This window comes from Aspergillus candidus (assembly GCF_002847045.1).
Source record: "Aspergillus candidus strain CBS 102.13 unplaced genomic scaffold BDW47scaffold_104, whole genome shotgun sequence".
NCBI lineage: Eukaryota > Fungi > Ascomycota > Eurotiomycetes > Eurotiales > Aspergillaceae > Aspergillus > Aspergillus candidus.
The window spans coordinates 1-18,172 of NW_020194109.1; the positions used below are offsets into that span (position 1 = coordinate 1).

At 57.3% G+C, this 18,172-nt stretch overlaps 6 protein-coding genes across 6 annotated transcripts; 3 read left to right on the forward strand and 3 right to left on the reverse strand.

Annotated features, from left to right (window-relative positions):
* Positions 1-1,955: 1,955 nt before the first annotated feature.
* Positions 1,956-2,220, forward strand: BDW47DRAFT_121410 (uncharacterized protein; the record flags this gene model as incomplete). Its single annotated transcript, XM_024815621.1, has 2 exons — positions 1,956-2,033; positions 2,098-2,220. 2 exons carry the CDS (start codon positions 1,956-1,958, stop codon positions 2,218-2,220), a joined length of 201 nt encoding a protein of 66 aa, XP_024667208.1.
* Positions 2,221-3,102: 882 nt separating this feature from the next.
* BDW47DRAFT_114401 (putative RNA 3'-terminal phosphate cyclase) lies at positions 3,103-4,978 on the reverse strand. Its single transcript, XM_024814650.1, has 2 exons — positions 3,763-4,978; positions 3,103-3,706 (listed from the first exon to the last, which is right to left on the reverse strand). The coding sequence occupies exons 1-2, from the start codon at positions 4,721-4,723 to the stop codon at positions 3,138-3,140; spliced, it is 1,530 nt and encodes a 509-aa protein (XP_024667209.1). The 5' UTR covers positions 4,724-4,978; the 3' UTR covers positions 3,103-3,137.
* Positions 4,979-5,019: 41 nt separating this feature from the next.
* BDW47DRAFT_6742 (uncharacterized protein) lies at positions 5,020-8,131 on the forward strand. The gene is made up of 2 exons (XM_024819585.1): positions 5,020-5,105; positions 5,191-8,131. The coding sequence occupies exon 2, from the start codon at positions 5,400-5,402 to the stop codon at positions 7,959-7,961; it is 2,562 nt and encodes an 853-aa protein (XP_024667210.1). The 5' UTR covers positions 5,020-5,105; positions 5,191-5,399; the 3' UTR covers positions 7,962-8,131.
* Position 8,132: 1 nt separating this feature from the next.
* Positions 8,133-10,435, reverse strand: BDW47DRAFT_130559 (uncharacterized protein). Its single transcript, XM_024817133.1, has 4 exons — positions 10,183-10,435; positions 9,785-10,102; positions 9,616-9,732; positions 8,133-9,548 (listed from the first exon to the last, which is right to left on the reverse strand). Exons 1-4 carry the CDS (start codon positions 10,291-10,293, stop codon positions 8,370-8,372), a joined length of 1,725 nt encoding a protein of 574 aa, XP_024667211.1. The 5' UTR covers positions 10,294-10,435; the 3' UTR covers positions 8,133-8,369.
* Positions 10,436-11,308: 873 nt separating this feature from the next.
* On the forward strand, positions 11,309-12,678 carry BDW47DRAFT_114404 (uncharacterized protein). The gene is made up of 2 exons (XM_024814651.1): positions 11,309-12,288; positions 12,336-12,678. The coding sequence occupies exons 1-2, from the start codon at positions 11,327-11,329 to the stop codon at positions 12,664-12,666; spliced, it is 1,293 nt and encodes a 430-aa protein (XP_024667212.1). The 5' UTR covers positions 11,309-11,326; the 3' UTR covers positions 12,667-12,678.
* A 50-nt stretch (positions 12,679-12,728) lies between these two features.
* Positions 12,729-14,065, reverse strand: BDW47DRAFT_6776 (class I SAM-dependent methyltransferase). The gene is made up of 3 exons (XM_024819593.1): positions 13,929-14,065; positions 13,752-13,868; positions 12,729-13,637 (listed from the first exon to the last, which is right to left on the reverse strand). Exons 1-3 carry the CDS (start codon positions 14,008-14,010, stop codon positions 12,904-12,906), a joined length of 933 nt encoding a protein of 310 aa, XP_024667213.1. The 5' UTR covers positions 14,011-14,065; the 3' UTR covers positions 12,729-12,903.
* Positions 14,066-18,172: the final 4,107 nt, after the last annotated feature.

Sequence of the window (18,172 nt, forward strand, 5' to 3'; positions counted from 1 at the left end):
AAGAAACCGCCAGGCTTGTGCAGGATGGTCAAATCCCGCCGTTTTCCGGCCATGCCCAATCGGCACGACGGAAGAGATCCATGGATTCCATGCCCGATGGACTAACCACCAAAAGAGAATAGATTCGACGACCTTCCAGAAATCCAAAAACCATGGGTGATTCAGATCGCGCGAGATCCCCCAGCCAATCCTATCTGACCATCTATCCGAAACGCTCTTTCAATATCAGATAATGCGACTCCGAATGCGCCTAACACCACTCCGTACATGACTGCCTCTCCTACCGGCCGTTTGCGAGCTGATGATGCGTCGTCCGTGTTTTGGATTGAATGAATTTGTCAGCTCCTACATTTGGTGGTCCTTTAGTTGAGGCTGAAGGTGTCCCTTGTCACCCTGTCGTCCCTCCCATCTGCGAGTCATTGTGATGGTGGGGATTGAATTTCAATGTAACGTGGTCTGGGTCTCGCCCTCTTTGTCACCCTTGTTTGTCTACTTTTTATTTATTTGTTGATTTCTATTTTTTTTTTCGTCTGTTATGTGTTGAATGGATTTTCTCCTTTCTTTTTCTCGTTGAGGTCTGGGACCGAAACGTGAGGACTCCGCTTCGGCTGCTAAATTTCCCAAGTGGACACCAGTGCCAACACAACGCAGACTTTTCCCATTTTTTCTCCCCCGCCGTCTTTCTTCTCCTATCGTTCTTCTCCTGGAATCCTCCACCATCCGTCGGGAAACGCGGAGTCCACCGTCCAATGGAGATCCAACCAACGGGCACTCTCGCTTCCCAACCCGATCAATAGTCAGGCGAGACATCCCCGCTGCCTGGCCACGGCGACCCTTTTCTGGATCGTCTCGTCGGTGATTTGTTGGTGCTGTAGGTGGGTTACTCGAGAGTGATCTTTTTTTTTTTTTTACTTGGTTTTCTTTGTGGTACCGTCCGGTTTGGAAGAACGGTGATCGACCACATGGAACAAGGGCAACAGTGAGCATCACTACTCTGCCATCGGACTTTTCCACCTTAGCCCGAGCCCGTGTCTGTCACACTGAAGAAGGAGAAGAAGAAGAAGAAGAAGAAGAAGTAGGAGAAGAGCATTCTCACGTCATGCAATCCACGATCGAGGAGAATCCCATTATACAACCGGGCCCCATCTGGCATCTGAGCACATATGTTTCCTTTCGGATCTCCGCGCATATAAATTCCGGCCAACATTCCCCCTTCTTCTGGAACCATGACCCAGGCGTTTCTCCTTTTCCCCATCTGGATTCTGAAACGAAACTAGTCCGAACTGAGTGATAACTAGTCACCACCAGTGTCTAGTTCTTTGTCCCATTCCCTTACACTGGTTCCTTCTTCTTGTTCCTTGGGCAGGTTAGCACGTTCGATCGTCGCGCCAGCCCCCTTTCAGTCGGTCTCTTCAGTGGCGCAGCCCCCTGTTAGGATTATCCTGTCGCTGCCAAAACATCAGTCTCACGACCTTGACGTAATTGCTGTGGCGCTTGTGCTTGGCCGTTGTTGGATTATTCCTTTCTCGTCTTTATTATTTTATTCCATTTTATTTTATTCTATTTTTTTTTTTTTCGGTCATTGTTATCGATTATTGTCCCGTGTTTGGGGCTCTTTTTTTTCTCCCTGGATTTTTTTTTTCTTGTTTTATTCTGCATTTATTTTATTTCATTTTATTCCATTTGACTTTCCATTTGATTAAATTTTAATCTTCCATTTATTTATTTGTTGTCATCTTTCCGATTCCATTTTTCTTTCCCTTCTTTTAAATGACCTTGTCTCCTGAAAAACAGACCTCGACAGGAGATTCAGCCCTAGAATAAGCTCCCTTGACGGGATTTACAACGGCATTTCCATTCATTTACTTCCAAATCCCAATTCACGACTTCCATACATCCATATACTCTACATAATCTTACCTCGTTGCAACGATATTCTTCCACCAACAAGCGCCATGTACTCCTGCGCCAATTATCCCCGTGGCTGCCGTGGCCGCGCCAACATTGATGGAGGCAAATGCCCGGATTGCATGGTATGAACCAAGTCCACCACTTTCCCGTCGTCCTCCTGTCCATCAACTGACACAGTCCCAATAGACACTGAAGCTTCGCCGGCCCTTAGCATCACCCCTGGCCCAGCCCCGGGATTACCGCCGGGCTCTCCCCTCGGAGATCCTCGACGACTCGCCCTACAAGGAGATCATGCGGGAGCTGTCGTAACTGACCCACGACACGATCCACGACATGATGAAAACCCTGTCCATCTCACCACCGTTGACGGACACCAGGGTCGGCACCAGTTACAGGACCCTCGGGACATCGACCGATTTGCATGAGTCCTGCAGGCGGGGTTCGTGGTTGCCCATCCACCTACGTTCCTTGAAAGTTTCACTTGATTTTTTAACTGGGTCTTGATTGATGCATTGCGGGAGTTGAACCATCCATTGGGAGGCTTTTTTTCTTTTCACGGGTCCACGGACCTGTCGCTCGTTCTATTTGTTCTTATCTCTTATTATAATTACTCGCACGGGAGTTGCTGCATACTGGTACTGGAAGCACCGGGTCTAGCATCAGTGATTTCTGTCTCTTCTTTTTGTATGATGTCTGGAGACTGAATACTGGGAGAGGGGGGGACGAGAAAAAGCAAGGGAGATGATCAGGATAAGTCACCCCATCCAAGGCGCTTCCATGAAGCTGCAGCTGGCTGGTGGGCAGTGGTTATTTTTTTCTTTTACCCCCTTGATTTCTTTCTGGCTATCCCTATTTTCTATTCGTTTACTATTATTTCTTTGATATTATCTGATAATGCTGCCTGTTTGATGTGCGGGATGCTCTAATACCAGTCGATCTTTATACCCTTTCGACTGACGGATGTTAATAAAATTTGTCGTGATAATGCCATGTACTTGTTGCTACCATTGAACTCTTATGACTGGCTCATGACTGTACTTTACTTGGTGTCTACCATGCTTCCAGCTGACAGTGGATCCGTAGGGATGACAACGTGATTGAATTAATCCAGCAACATGACATGAAAACATGCAATAAATCCAAAAGCCAATGATAGTTGACATAACATCCAAAACAAGACCGACCCTGCGCCTTCAATAGCATCTCACAAAAGAAAGGAATACATATCATTCGGGCTCCGATCCCAAGATTTTCTCGCACACCCATTTCGCCGTCCTCGTATGCGAACTCCAATACCGGGGGTCCTCTACTCCGACGCATGAAAGTGACCTCGAAGAAGGAGCCGGGGATAGAGCCTCGAAAACAACCATCTGATCCCTCATATTCTGATCCACACACGGCTTCCGTCCGCCCAAATCAAAGCGCGCCATCGAGATTTCATCCACGAAATCGAGAATGCACGTCTCTGCCAACTCCTTAGCGATTCCCATTCTCACATGCGCAGTATCATGCGTGTGCCGAGTACTTCCAAGTCGGGTACCGGAACCCGTACCGTCTACCCCAATGCGGAACCCGTTGTCCATCTCCGCGACCACGAGCACATACATGTGCGACGGGTGGTACGTTCTTTCACTTTTACATGTATCCATGGTGACTATACCCATCGCAAATCCATTGGCGCCGCCGTCGATGTCCGATGAGCCGACGAAGAGGTCATTAGGGAGGAGGAGGAGGCGCTTGCGTATCTGCAGGTAGGTTTGGTATTCGAGGTACTCGCGGGCTGTGTAGACTTTGTCTGATTCTGATTAGTCGCCTTGCTTTGGGAGAATGCGGTGCGAGGGTGAAGCTTACCTGCGTGGATATGGCTACGCGGCGGCATGTTTTCAACATCAGGGTTGAAGCCGGGCCCATCTACGGCGTTCCTTAGGACAGGACCATCCGGTGCCAGGATGGTGATCTGGATGCTCTTGATGCGGCCGCGGCCGTATCGATTCAAGTCGATTTCAGGGAAGACCGGACGCAAGGGTGTTTCTCCATGGGCGTCGTTATCGCTGTCGTTGTCGCTGCTGTCGTCGACGACCCGGGGAAGCGGCTGCACGTCGACAGTCACCTCTCCCAGATCGAAAAGCCCCGTATCCCACCCTCTTTTACGCAAATTTACCGAGACAGGCGGGAGTCCGAATTGTGCGAAGTTCGGCAGCAGGACCTGCTCGACGTAGTCGAGGCTCGGGGCCGACCTCGTGTTCGTGCCACCGATGATACGCACGCTGATCGGGTGCCGTGCCCTGGCGAGAAGGTAGGGGTAGATTGCCTGGAAGATGAGAAAGGATGCTCCGTTGGTTTTCTGCGTGATAGTGATCTGTTGTAGATTGGTGGATGATCCATTCGCGCCAACTGGTTTACGTCCGATGACGACAGGCGTTTCTGGATTTGTTGAAGGGCTTTTGACGCAATTTTTGCGAGGTAAGAATTTTCTTTTGACCTTGGTCGGTTTTTTGCTCTTGGTGGGTTTTGAGGAGGTGAAGGTGGTGGAGGATGGTGATGATAATGGTGCTGGACAGGCAGGGTGGAATACGACCGACTCCGACCCTAATTCCACACCCTGCGCTTCAGACGAGCTGATCACTTCGAGACACTTGATGGCTTCTACATGTGATCCCCGTAGACCAGTGGGCACTCGCCCGGCCCGAATGTTGGTGATGGTGATCGCTTTGCCGGTGATGGCAGAGAGGCCGGCTGCGAGCCGGAGGATCTGGCCACCTCCTTCGTGGGTGCGACCGTCGATGGTGATAGTTGGAAGGTCTTTGGTCATTTTATCGGTTTATCCTGTTCACTGGTGGTGATTCTTTCAAGGTTATGTTTCCAGACGATGGTTTTAGATGGTAGTTTTTAAGATGGTGGATAGCAGAGATGGATGATAGAGATGGATGGCAGAGATGGATGGCAGAGAGATGGATACAGGACGGACCGGGCGAAGGCAACCTTTTAATAGACTCCGGAATGAACGGGAGTTTACAGTTTTCAGCCCGGAATCCCATGGAAACCTTGATGGTGACGCTTGTGAGGCTATTCATGGCCTCTCTTGTTTGTCACCATGACACTGCCCGATACGGTGACTCATCTCAGCCTCTGTCTCAGCCTTACTGGCCATGAAAGGACGACATGCCTAAATTAGGATAGATTCTATTATTAAGGTAAGAATTGGTTTACTACTGTCTCATTCCTTTGATTGACTGCCAACTAAGTTGATGCAGTTAGGGCTAATTGTGTTTCTGTCAGTCCTCACAAACACTGGGAAACCACTTTCCACCTTCCTGCCATCATCCAACACTTGCGATAAAGCATTCCGAAGGGCATCGCTCCTTCCAGAAGTGATCATGCAGGATGCTTTCCTTTTTCCCAAATCAATCCCCTAGGAGTCTTCCCCCATGCAACATCATTCCTCCTGCATCTTCACCCTGCAGAACTATCTACCATAACCATCCACCATGTATGCTGGCACCTCCCTCAGCGCCAAGGAGCGCCTGCGACGATCCAAGTCAACTCGATCGATCAGGAAAAGTCGCCAGACTTCGTCCGGCGAGTCGTTTGACGCGGATGTCGGCAGGCAACATGCCCTGGCTGCAGCCTCTCTGGCCATGCGACGCTCCCTAGAACGATCCTCGGCCGAATCGCACGCCTCCCAGGATCGATGGCGGGACTCCGAAAACAAATATCAGCCAAAAAGACATTCAATCGCCGACGACCTTCACAAGGAGAAGCAGTCTCCGAGCCCTTCTCCGCCTCCCACGCGCGCTCCGCCCCCTCGTCCACGAGACGTCTATCCGACAGTGGCTCTTCCGTCCATCAGCGAGTTCTATGGCCTGGATGGTCGAAACTCCTCGCTGCCGTCTTCATATCGGCGTCTGCGCAAGTCTCGCTCCATGTTTTCGACCAGACAGCGCGCCTCGCGTCCAGCGTATGCCCTGTCGTCGTCCGAGTCGCATCCGCAGACCACCGCGGACCGTCTGCAGTCGGCCTGTACGCCCCACTCGCATGGCTCCCTTCGGCGCTCGATGTCATTTCTGAGGGCAGTCTATCAGTCGGACAATAAGCACTCACTGCGGCGTGCAAAGAGTCATGACGCGGCGATCCAACTAGCCCGCGCCCAGTTCCAGCAGAGCCCTACAAGCCAAGGTACTCGAACCAGGCATTCTTCTTTCTCTCTCATCGCATCCAAGCGGGGCCACAGATCATTTCGGAAATCTTTCCGTGCGATCAGTACCTCGAGGATCGAGGCTACCACTCCTCCCACATCGGACATATCCACGAGCGTCCCTTCGCACAAACGGACTCGGGCCATCTCGAGCTCCATCAAGAAGGGGATCAAACGAGTCCTGGGACTGCGGGCGGATGGTTGCGATAAAGAGAATGTTCCCGTATCCCCGCCATTGCCCCGACGCTGGGCCCAGCAGCTCTCTTCGCCTGCCTCCGGGATGGGCAACTATCCAGACAGCGTCAGCGCTCGTAGCCCGCATCCCCCATCCCCTGTGCGGAACAAACCAAGCTCAGCCAGTGAAGCCAGCTCGCGCTCTCGTGTGACGAGTTGGGCGGATTCCACGGTGGCAAACACCATCACAACTCGTCGGACCGGTCACCACGGCCATATGTCAGTCATCGACGAAGCAAGCGGGCTCCCCAGGATGCCCGAGTTTAGTCTGTCCGAGCTCAGTCCGTCCAAGTCCCCTAATGGAATCGACAGTCAGAGCCTGTTCGCGGCCTTGATGAAGCGAATCGGCAAATCCAGCCCGCAAAGCCCCGGAGAAGAGGTCGCGTTGGGACAGGTGAAACAACATCGCGCAATTCCACACCAGTCAACCCATCTGCATTCCTGGGCCAGTCGGCGAACCATTCGCCATATCCCCAGTGAGGAATCCCTGGCGTCGCCGGGGTCGTATAGGACCGCCAAGTGCAACATGATGACCCCCAGGATGCCGCCTCGTGCGCAGTCTCGGCCGCTACCGTGCGTGCCAGGGTCGCAGGATGCACGACCCGACAGCCCGCATGCGACGAGGTCGCCCAGCCCGAAAGATTGGTCCCGTTCTCCCAGCGTGTACTCTCGCACGGCCAGTGGCCGACCGACGCCAAAGCCCAAAGTCGACAACGCATCGTCCTCGGGGTCGGATGATGACGAGCCCGGTGTGGCCACTATCTTCGCAAGCCAGCGGTCCACGTACTGCTCCCCTGGACGATCATCCAATCCCGGGGACAGTGGCACCGCTACGGCTGCGCCCATTCAGCCTAGCTTGGACTGGCAGCAGTGGATGCAGTCTCAGATTGCCAGTATTGAAGTTGAAAATCCTGCCAGAGAACACTACCGAGAGGATGCGCAGATCCACGACGATCCATCCCACTGCGCGCCCACCATCGCAGCCAGCCTCCCCGAAACCAGGCCCCAAGATGAAACCGACTTGTTGGGCTCCGTGGGGCGATCAGGCAGTAACTTCTCTCGGCCCTTCAGCCGGTCCTCCAGCGTCCGTACGACAGTCAAAGGTTGGAAAGAGCCTACTAGCGGTCACGGTGTTCCCACGAGAATGAATCTGCCTGCCAAATCACCGATCTGGGGCAATTCCAATGGGTATTCTCTCTACATCAACCGGACGCGAAACCGGGACTCGAAACTCCCAATCTCCCCCACGGCGTCTTCACCGGCTCATGGGATGGGCATGCCCGACTCGCCGACTGCTAGGAGGGAGCCTGCCGAACTGTCGTCTCGCTGGTTTGACAGCGCTCAAACAAGCCGGTATCCGTCACGTCGTCAGCTCATCATCCCAGACGATCGGGCGCAGCAGCCCCGGTCGACGCGGGTGCCTCGAGACCACAACCGCCGAACGACCAACGAGAACCTGCGGCTGGATGCAAAGCCCAGCCACCTGCACGGCGTCAGTCCATCCAAGGACGTGACCCCGACCATGTCGAGCAAGCGCATGGTCGAGCTGTTCCTAAACAGCCGGCGGCGGCAGACGGGCACGGGGCTGTCGGAGCGAGGGCCCGAGGATGCGTTTGTATAAGCATTGCTGGAACACAGGAAATGACGGATATTGTCTTATTCTCCTCGGAAGTTATTATATATGTATTACGGCTGTACGAAGAGGATGAAGCCGACCAACCTATTCGGTGTGGTTAGCAATATGTATTCTATGTGTCTTCACAGATGCAAGAACCCAACGCAGAAAATGAAAACATGTATCACACCAGCCAAACGCGATCAAGTATCATTATGTATTGTGCGGTGTGGTAGGCAGGTTGTGAGCAGTCCATCCCCGCCCACCCAACCAGGTATTGATGCTATTAATTAACCCTCGTCTCTAATCTTCTTTTCTTCCTTCTCTCTGTCTGTATTTTGGAATCCATTCTCTATTCTCTCCCCTCAAGATCTCATCTCCCCCAACCGCTAGCAGGACAGGGAGGGAACCCAGCTACTGCACATAATTCGCGGGAAAACTCCCCTTCACACCATTCAACTCCCCCTCCCACCAATCATCCGTACTCCCCGTCTTCTTCAGCACGCGAATGAGGTCTCCCTCCCGGAAGGCGAGGTCGCCGGCGCTCTGGCCCGCAAAGTCATACATAGCCGTGACGGTGACGGGGCTGGGCGCGTTCATGTGCCGGGGTTTAGGCGGCGGGGGCGGCTTCTTCTTACCGGCTGCGATGGCGCTGAGATTGGGCGATGCGATGCTGGGGGTTGTTGTCGAGGTGGCGGGGGAGATGGGGGTTTGGGAGCCGCGGCGGCTGTTGAAGTAGTCTGCGCGGGCGGCGACGGAGGAGGCAACGGAGGAGACGCCTGCTGATGGGGAGCGGCCTGCTGAGGTGGGGCGGCCGGCTGAGGGGGGACGGCCTGCTGACGGGGGACGGCCGCTGTACTCTGGGGCGGAGACGTAGGATTCGGTTGGGGAGGAGGCGGCGCTGTGCGGGGAGAGGTGGTTGTTGTTGTTGCTGTTGTTGTTGCTGTGGTAGTTGTTTTGGGGGACGGCGAGGCTGGAGGTCGAGGGCGTGTCGGCCCAGCGGGGTTTACTGTCCAATGGGGGGGCCGGTTTCGAGGAGAGCACGGGCGCTGGTGGTCGGCCCGGGGAGACGGGGCGGGGGGGTTTGACTGGTGCGGAGGAGATGCTGTGGCCGGGCGAGGTGGGCCGCGGGGGCTTGGGGGGTGGAGGACCTCCGGGAGAGACGGGGCGCGAGAGCGGTTGCGGGGGTTGTTGGGCGGGCTCGCTGGCGTTCTGGCCGCTGGCGCGTTGGCGCACGCTGCTGAGGCCGTTGCTGAGGCGGTCGCGGATGCCGCCGCCGGCGCCGCCGGGCGGGTCGTCGGGGAGGTGGAAGGTGCGCACGGCCTTGCCGTTGGCGAGACAGTAAAGTCTTTCCATGTCCTGCCGGGCGGGCATGTGCTCCTGCTCCCAGTCCTCGATGACCTGCTCCATGGGCGGCGAGGGGAAGGGGAAGCGGTTCTGCTCGCAGTAGTTGCGGGTGACCGTATAGTAATTGGCCAGCAGGTGATTCTGCAGATCGATCTGGACGTGCAGCAGGGTCGGGATCATGGCCAGGGCTGCATTGATCAGCGGGGGGAGCCGCTCACGCAGGTGGTCATCGGCCGCTTGGTATTCCTGCGCATGTGAGTCGTGGGGTCGATGACTGGGGGGAAGGGGGGGGAAGGAGGCAGGGAGGGCATACCTCGGTCGCTATGGCCAGATCGCTCTCGGCTTTGGCCAGCGCGATTGTCTCCTTTTCGGTGCCCTTGGTCTTTCGATTGCAGCTGTCGAATTTGTTTCGGTGTCGTTCGTAGTCCAGCTGTCTCCAGTTAGCGTGTCCCACATCACCGTACGGGGAGAGGGTGCGGTACCTTGCGATCCTCGCGCCTTTTCATGGTCTTGCGCAAGCTGCGCAAACAGTCCCGGGCCTGTAAGGCGGGCCGGATCATGCGATCGTCGACCGCGTTGAGGTCTTGGGCCATGTCACCGCGCAACTCCTCGTACTCCTGCCAAAGTCGCTGAGTGCGCATCATGGTCACCTCGGGGGTGATGGCAGCCATGTCCGACGAAGCCGTCTCCGCGTCGCCCACGATGGGGGCATACAGCCCTTCGTATTCGCCGGTGACCTTGGCCTGCGTGGCCAGGATGGCGGACCAGGCATCGCGCCAGGAACTGATGGCTTCAATGATCTATGGGATGGGAGGGTCAGCGACGGACTTCACAAAGTGGGGTTCCTGGATTAGGCAGACGGGATGTCCAGTGCACTGACATGAGCTAACAGTAGGTCGGCCTCGTTGAAATCGTTGAAGATATCCGAGATCTGGGTATCATCGGCCGTCCGCTTCTTCATGCGCCCAATCTGACGGTGGACGCTCTGCATGGCGGGTGATGCCGGGGCCTCGTCGAAACGAGACAACCAATCGGTGGGAAAAAGGAGAAATGCGGGGATGGATCAGACGGGGGGGGGGAAAGGGGCCCGGTCGGGGATCATGCAGTCATGGGAGGGATAGACCGTTGACAGGCGGTTGGTGTCGCTTCCCAGGGATGGAGAGCGAAAGAAGGAAGAGCGGAATCCGAGGAAGAAGGCAAGGAGAGGGAGAGAGAGAGAGAGAGGGAACGAAAGGACAGAAAGCGAGAGCCGCACTCAGCGGATGACGCAGCCAGAATGAACGGGAGTTGGGGACTTAGAGTCCAGTGTCCAGTGTCCACAGGGCCGAATGTTTCAGACCCCAGTTTCTCAACCCACGCCACCAATGACCGGAATGCCCCCACTGATCCAATCCTTGGCTTACCTATTTTTGTTGTGAACCCGAATCGCGATCGTCATGGAGGGCAGGAGACGTGTCGATCAATCAACCTTGGAGGGGCAACGCTTGAACGCCATGAACGCGACTCCACCGTCAATTGTAGTGGATCCCTGACCATGGACGTTGGAGAGATTCAGGCAACATCGATCCGTTGGAAGTATCGTACCATGGAACGATTGAGCGAACAGGGGATTTGTTGATGACAGGACCGTCTCCACTTGGTACGTTGGTAGAGGCTAAAGAACCTGTCAGTTTCAACCAGGTCGAGGATTCCCGAGGATGACCAATGGAGGATGCCTCTGATATCTTGAATCGACTGAACTAGACCGAAGTAGACTGGAGTCAAGAAAGACAGAGAGAAGACAGAGAGAAAGAGAGAAAGTGAGAAAGTGAGAAAAGAAGAAGAAGAAAAGTATACAAGAGACGCTAAGCCCGTTTGGGGGTCTGGATGCAGGCTGCCTCAGGCATGGACTCGTTATCTCCAACTCGTCTTTTTCTTCACTTTCTCTCGTTTTTCTTTCTTTCTCCTCTCTCTTCCTTCCCTCCCCTCTCACTTCTTCCAATGGGACTTCCCTTCTTGTCACGCCCGCGGTGGCCTCCTGCATCATGTCGACCCCTCCCCACAGCGCAACAGGCGTCCCCCTCACCCAAAACACCGCCCCCGTCGTCAAACACCGATGCCTCTACACCCATGATCTGCGACGCAAAGCCAAACGATGGCAGGACGGCTTCCTCCGATATCACACCTTCAACAAGCGGATTATGGTCTACGACACGGCAGGCAATTTTGTCGGCGATCAGCACGGACGGCACGAGGAGGGGATCCAGGATGGGGATGAGTTGGAACTCGATCGAGGCGTCTTAGTCCAGGTCGGCGAGTCGATGGAACGCACCGAGACGGATCTGTCGGGTTTGTACAGCAATAAGAAGACCCAGCAGAGCCCTCGGCCGCGTGCGGGGGATTCTCCCGTGCCCTCTATGCGACCGGGGACGGGGACCCCTGTCCGGTCGTCCCTCTCGTCGCATCCGCCGCGGTCGCTGAACGATCTGCTGGGTATTAGAAAGACCCCGGTCACTCGACTCGTGTCGCCATATGAGCAGCGTCATCCGCCCAACGAGACTACCAGGGATCTGTCGCCGCCGGAAAGACCGGCGCCGGACAGACCTGCGAAACGCTTCAAGGCGACTCCGAAGGGCCGGCCTCAACCGGTCGTGATCGACTTATGCGAGCCGTCGGAGAGACCACCAGAGCCGGTCCAAACGCCAACAACGAGCGCCTCCTCCGTCCGAAAGTCAGACCCTCCCCGAGCCATTCCCATACCACCAACAACCAACGCCAATACCGAACCCAAGAGGAAGAATAGCACGACCACACCGAGGGGAGCCCCACCTCCCTCGCCTCCATCCGCGCCACCGAATGTCGAATCCAGACCCCCCGAAGCACCACTCAGCACCCTCCGAATATCAACAGACCGACCCCGCAAGAAACTACTATACCAAGCCCTAAAACCGAAGCAACCCGGCCCTACAACTCCATCAAGGGCGACCAAACCCGTCCCCGATTCGCAGTCAGTACGTCTCTAGCATTCCCAAGACAAAGCTGACCGACCTCTAGGGCGGCTCTCTCCGACGTCCCTCCCTCATCAACCAATCCCGACTTTGTCCCTTCCTCATCAACCCTCTCAATTTTGGACGAAATGGTCAACAGCTCAACCAGTCGCCCGGCCCCACGGATGAATCCCGCAATGCGATCAACCGGCCTCCGCAAAGCGTTATCAGACCCCACCGCTTTAACAAGGAGGAACGGTCCCACCGCCCTAACACGGAGGAATAACCCCTTCGGTGGACCTCTCCAGGAGGATACACCGGGGGAACAAGGTCCATGGACGGCTGAGGCGATGGATTTGTTTGATTTTTGGCCGCCGGGTAGGCCGAAACCTGGCTAGCGGCCACGATTTACATCCTTACATACTTAATGTCTTACGAACAATGATACCCACATGTTGATGTTGATGTTGATGTTGACTGGTTCATGGAATCAAATCTAATAGGTAGAGTGTACCTCTACAACCGTAGTGTTGCCAATGCGATCTCAACAACTCTATACACAAGTACCCCATCTACCCTATCAATGGATGGATCAACCAACAACCAAATAGTCAGTCCAGAACCAAAACGATAGATCAAGACCTCTTAACCAACACCCCGGAAACATAAGGCAACGGCCCGCTCCCAAAATGCCGATCCAAATCACCAACCTCCCACCCGCCATCCGCAGCAGCCGCCTCCCTCAACGCAGCCTCGGTATCACGATCAAGACAACAACTCCCAATAAACCAGCTCCAACCAAGCAATCCATACACAGCTTGAGCTATCCTCGCCACGAGGGAGCCCTTACTGCTCCTCCAGAGATTAACGACATGCTCCACGACAAGCAACTTCCCGCCCGGTTTGAGAAGCGAGTACAAGTCTTTGGCAGTGCGGTTGAGATTAGGCACAGAGCAGAGGACGCGCACGCAGATGATGGAGTCGAAGACTCCTCTGTCTTTACCTTCCCCACCTTCCACAGGAAGACCTTCCTTGGCAAGAGCAGGAACAAGCTCCTCAGCGGCAACACTACACCCCAGCACGCGATACTTCTCAGCAAGACCCTCTGTTCTCGCCCTCTGGCGCAGCTCATCATGCAGACCGAGACAGGGCTCCGCGCCGTAAATGGTTTTGATAGCAGGTGAGCGCAGCAAGGGCAGTTGGGTTCCTGTGCCTGGGCCGACGTCCAGTACGAGGCCGGATGCGTGGGCCAGGATGGAGGGGATGAGGTCTGAGGAGCAGGTGATTTGAGGGGGTGGGGCGAGGGGAGGGGGAGTATGTTGGGGTTGGGATTGGGATTGAGATTCAGATTTGGGGTCCGGGCGGGATGCTTTGATTGTTAGTTTCTTTCTTTGATCTCTTTGTCTTCTTGCGGAGGTAGGGTATATCAAGGTAGGGGTGTGTATGTACGGATGTATGGAGAGGTGCGGAGTTGAAGACATACAACTGAAAGCAATCCAAAACCGCCCAAACGCCTCATCGCGCAGTCTCCCAGTTTGCAGAATGGGAGCAAGCAGCTGTCCCTTCTTGAACACAGCTTCCAGGTTCACCCGGATATAGTCTATCTATCTCAGCTGGGTCTTACATGGAGTATGAGTGGGAGTAAGTAAGTGGTACATACAGGACAAGCCATACAGCAAGAGCTGTCCCGGTTCCAGGAGGGACTGGATCCATTGGATGGTGGAGGGCTCGTTCCCCGCCATGGTCGAGAAATCTGGCTCTGGATCTGGATCTGGATCTAGCTATGCAGGAGAGATGGTGAGAGGAAGAAGGATAGAGAACTGATAATTGATGATCGGAAACATCTCGGAGACATACTCAGGCATGACTAAGCCACGCTAACCCTTCTGATCGTATATCGTGTTTCTCCTCCGCTGGGGTGAATCAAGTCTCACTTCAATGGTAAATAGATGTAGAGTTACAAGAGACTACTTCGAATCAACTCCAGTCAAGTATCAATCAATCCATATCAGCTATCAAAACATCCAGCCACCGATGGCCCAACCTCCCAACCTCGGTTCAATCTCGTCATTATAGACTGAACTCAACTCCACAAGCCCAGATTGTCAATATCAAGAAAAATGAAGAAAAAATACAAGAAGTCGGTGCATGTACATTCACACACTATGGTAGTCACAATAATAGAATTGGCATGCCAATCAAGGTAGCGAACGAGCGGCCAAAGTCAACACCGTCGGTCCGGTGGACAAGTAATGTAATAACAAAGGTAATGACAAAAGAGAAATCAACAAATGATGCTAATGTGGCACTCTGCTGAAACAGATAAAGAATGGCAGAATAATAATACTAATAAGTCAATAAGTGAAACAGGCCAGGAGTGGGGAGTGGCAGGAACCCAGTCAGGCCTGGGTCAATGCATGCAAATCGGAGGGCGATGTAATGGAATGCAATCAAAAAAAGACTCGTTAACAATGTGCTCAATGATGCGAGTGGATCCGGTTCGCCCGCGGACTGTATCGGCTCGTCCGCGACAGTGACCCCACGTCGTGCTTGCCGTCGCAGCACGCCCGCACGTTCTCGAGCCCGTCCTCGCGCTCCTGCCGCTCCACCATGTGGCGCAGGTCGTCCTGGCTGTCGAGCCCGCGCACGCTGCCCCCGTTCACGCTGGACCCGGCATAGCTCCGGCCCTTGCGCCCGAACGACCCCTTGATCGTCGTGTTGAGGATCGAGCTCAGCCGGGACGCCGACCGCCGGCCCTGCTCCGAATAGTTCGACAGCGTGCTGGGCGCGGGCGACGCACGGCCTGGGGTCGCCGCGCGGCGCAGGGACATGGCCGAGCCCGCACGCTGCTGCGGGAAGGCGCCACTGTTGCGCAGGGGCCGGCTCTGCGACGACGAGACTGAGAGGCGGGTGGGGCCCCGCGACCGGGACCGGAACCCCGGGTTGAACTCGTCGATGTCCTCTAGCGTGATGTTCTCTGGGTCCTCCTCGTCGTCTTCGGAGCCACGCACCAGCAGATACGACAGCGAGTTGTACCACGTCTCGTGGCGCTGGCTCGTCGTCGCCGTGAAGCGGATGCGGCGACCCGGGCTGACGACTTCCAGACTCTTGCAGTGCAGGCCTGGCGGGTAAGGGTTGTCGTCGGCGACCACGCGCACCGCCTCGATGGGCACACTCTTCGTCCGGATCTCGTGCTTCCCGGCGCTCTGCGGGTCCTGCGTGCTCCAGTACAGCGTGCGCGTGTACGGGTGGATCCAGAAATACCGGCGATGGCGGGTGTTGGAGATCTCGCCCGACACCGTCTTGCGCGTGTATTTCCAGAGGAACTCGCCAATCATCGTCTGCGTGATAGCCTGGATCATCCGGGGATCCGAGCCTGGGCCGTAACCGTGCGGCATGGCCGGATGGTGCGGGTTCTGCATGTTGAACCGCTCCTCGATCTCCGACGCGAACGAGGACACCGAGGACCGCCGCGACACCTGGCTCTCGCGCCGCGACTTCGTCCGCGAGGCGGTCGTCGGTGCCGCGCTCAAGTGCACACTGGAGCCATTGGGCGTCCGGGGGCGCTGGGTCGCATTGGTCCTGTACGCGGACGCCGGAGCCAGCGGGGGACCCATGAGCCCCGGAGAAACGGGTTGCTGCTCCGCCGTCTTCTTCTCGGCTGCGAGGATATTCTCGCGGTGGTCGGCGGGCAGGGGCGGGTGACTCTGGACACTGGACGTTTGGCTGGCCGCGCTGCCGGGCCGGCGGTGGACGGAGCCGAGGGAAGCCGTGGACGCGTGGTGGACTGGCTTGGTCCGCGCCTTGGGCGTGGCGAAGGGCGAGGTGCCCTGTTCCTTCGTCCGGTCGCTGTCCGGCGGGGACAGCGGTCGCGACGTGATCCGATCCATCAGAATCTGGTCGATCTGTTTCGAGGAGAGGATCGTCTGTGCGCCCTGGTCCGTCTGGGTCGATGATTGCCGTGGAGCGTGTCGTGGCCCCGCATTGCCGGAGACGGGGCCCAGGGGCAGACCCGGAGCCTTCGCTGAGACCGCCGGGGCGGGAACGGCGACGACCGGGGGTGTCGGAAGAGAAGGCGTCGGCATGACAGCCGGGAGCAGATCCGGGAGCGGTACATTCGCGGCCACCATCGGTGCCTTGCGGTCGACAGTGTCCGTCGCTCTCGGTCGGACCGGAAGCGTCTCCACGGATCGGACAGGGGACAGCGACAGCTCCGGCACCACGGGTGCGGAAGACGCTGACTCCTCGGTGACCGGTACGATGGGCACCGTAAATGCTGGGGTGAGCAGCGAGACGGTCAAGTCCACCGGGTCAGACGAGGCGGGTGTGGGGTCCACGGCGACAGGCTCGGTGTGCACCGAGTCGAGAGACGACACTGCCAGCTCGGGGAGGTCGGTGGACGTGCCCTGGTCGGAGAAGATACGCGGTGTGGGCTCCAACGGGGCCTCGGCGACTGGCACGGTGTGTTGGGCGACGACGGACGAGACGGCCATGGAGGGCGTGTACACCGGCACCGCGTCCGTCACCGGGGCAGCCACGGGAACGGTAAATTGCGCCGTGATCGCCGACGTGTGGAGGGTGGGTGGCTCTGGGGCGACCACCACGACCGGCTCGGTCATGCCGCTGATGTAGTACGACGTGCACAGGTCTGGGCGCGTGGGAGCCACCGGCAGCGTCTCCTGGGAGGCCAGGGCGGACACCTCCAGCTGCGGCGCGGGAACCGCTTCGACTCCGCGCTCCGCCGCAACGGCTGGTTCGTCCCAGGTCATCTTGGGCGGCGTCGGCACGTTCGACACCGGGTCCTCGTTCGACTCGGGCGATGCCTTGAGAGGCGTCGTCCACTGGGTTCCCGAGTGCACCAGCGCCGGGGGGGCGTTGGTCTGCACCGCGGTGTCGGCATCCGCCGCCGCCTGCCGCGGCGTGCTGGGCTCGTCGAGGACACTCGCCTCGGTCACCACCGGAGCCGGGGCAGCCGGTTCCCAGGGGTCGGTCATCACACCCGAATCCACCATGGTTGGCCGGGGCGAAGCGAACAGGGGGGCCGCGGAGGGCCGTCGAGAATCGGTCACGGAGCCATACTCGCCCTCTTCCTCCTCGCCGTCCAGCTCGGCCAGCTCGGCAAACAGGCTCTGGCCTTCGGAGGCCCCGGCCTGGTGCGTGAAGCTGGTCGCCGGGGATTCCCGCGCACTGGAGGGACGGCTGCCAAACGCCATGGGAGCCTCGCCTGAGGGTCGGATCCGCCGCGGCACGCTGCGCTTCTTGCGGGGGCGATACCGCGGGGTCGAACTCTGACTGGGGGAGGCATACTCGGTCGCATCCGAGTCGTTCTCGTCGGCCGACGTGGAGGCGGTGCTCTGCCACGAGGAGCGCTTGGCCATGGTCAACGGCGAGGCCCGGCCGCGGGGGGTCCGCTGGACGCGGTCCTCGGTCTCGGTGAGTTCGTCGGAGTCGGTGCTGTCGTCGGCCATGCTCTCGACGCCGGTCTGGAAGGCCTCGCTTTCGGTGGTGGTCTCCCGCTCGTTGGCCGTCTCGAAGGCATCGTCGGCCTCGGTGGCCGTCTGGTACGCGCTGCTGGGCGGCTCGTCCGACGACAGGTCCCCGCGGCGGGGGCGTGCCGGCCGGGTCGCGGCTTTGTGGGAGGGGCTGGCCTCGCCCGCGTGATCCTCCCAGTCGGGATCCGGGTCTGCGTGCACCTCCACCTCGGCGCCGCCGCGTCGTCCCGCGCCCAGCAGATCGGGTCGCGGGGCCTTCCGGGCCGCGTCGGTCTTGGTGCGCTGGCGCTTGCCGGCGCCGCCGGGCGGGGCAGGCCCCTCGCGGCGGCGTAGCTCGACCTCGTCGCGGGCGTCTTGCAGCATGCGCTTCAGCTCGATCTTCTCGGTCTTCTCGCGATGGATGGTGCTCTTC

Coding starts and splice junctions, on each gene's coding strand:
- BDW47DRAFT_114401 (XM_024814650.1), bottom strand. CDS start 4,723: ATGACCAAAGACCTTCCAACTATCACCATCGACGGTCGCACCCACGAA. Junction 3,707..3,762: donor GCGTAGCCATATCCACGCAG/GTAAGCTTCACC, acceptor AATCAGAATCAG/ACAAAGTCTACACAGCCCGC.
- BDW47DRAFT_6742 (XM_024819585.1), top strand. CDS start 5,400: ATGTATGCTGGCACCTCCCTCAGCGCCAAGGAGCGCCTGCGACGATCC.
- BDW47DRAFT_130559 (XM_024817133.1), bottom strand. CDS start 10,293: ATGCAGAGCGTCCACCGTCAGATTGGGCGCATGAAGAAGCGGACGGCC. Junction 9,733..9,784: donor AAAGGCGCGAGGATCGCAAG/GTACCGCACCCT, acceptor AACTGGAGACAG/CTGGACTACGAACGACACCG. Junction 9,549..9,615: donor ATCTGGCCATAGCGACCGAG/GTATGCCCTCCC, acceptor TCACATGCGCAG/GAATACCAAGCGGCCGATGA.
- BDW47DRAFT_114404 (XM_024814651.1), top strand. CDS start 11,327: ATGTCGACCCCTCCCCACAGCGCAACAGGCGTCCCCCTCACCCAAAAC. Junction 12,289..12,335: donor AAACCCGTCCCCGATTCGCA/GTCAGTACGTCT, acceptor ACCGACCTCTAG/GGCGGCTCTCTCCGACGTCC.
- BDW47DRAFT_6776 (XM_024819593.1), bottom strand. CDS start 14,010: ATGGCGGGGAACGAGCCCTCCACCATCCAATGGATCCAGTCCCTCCTG. Junction 13,869..13,928: donor CTTGCTGTATGGCTTGTCCT/GTATGTACCACT, acceptor TGAGATAGATAG/ACTATATCCGGGTGAACCTG. Junction 13,638..13,751: donor GTTTTGGATTGCTTTCAGTT/GTATGTCTTCAA, acceptor TAACAATCAAAG/CATCCCGCCCGGACCCCAAA.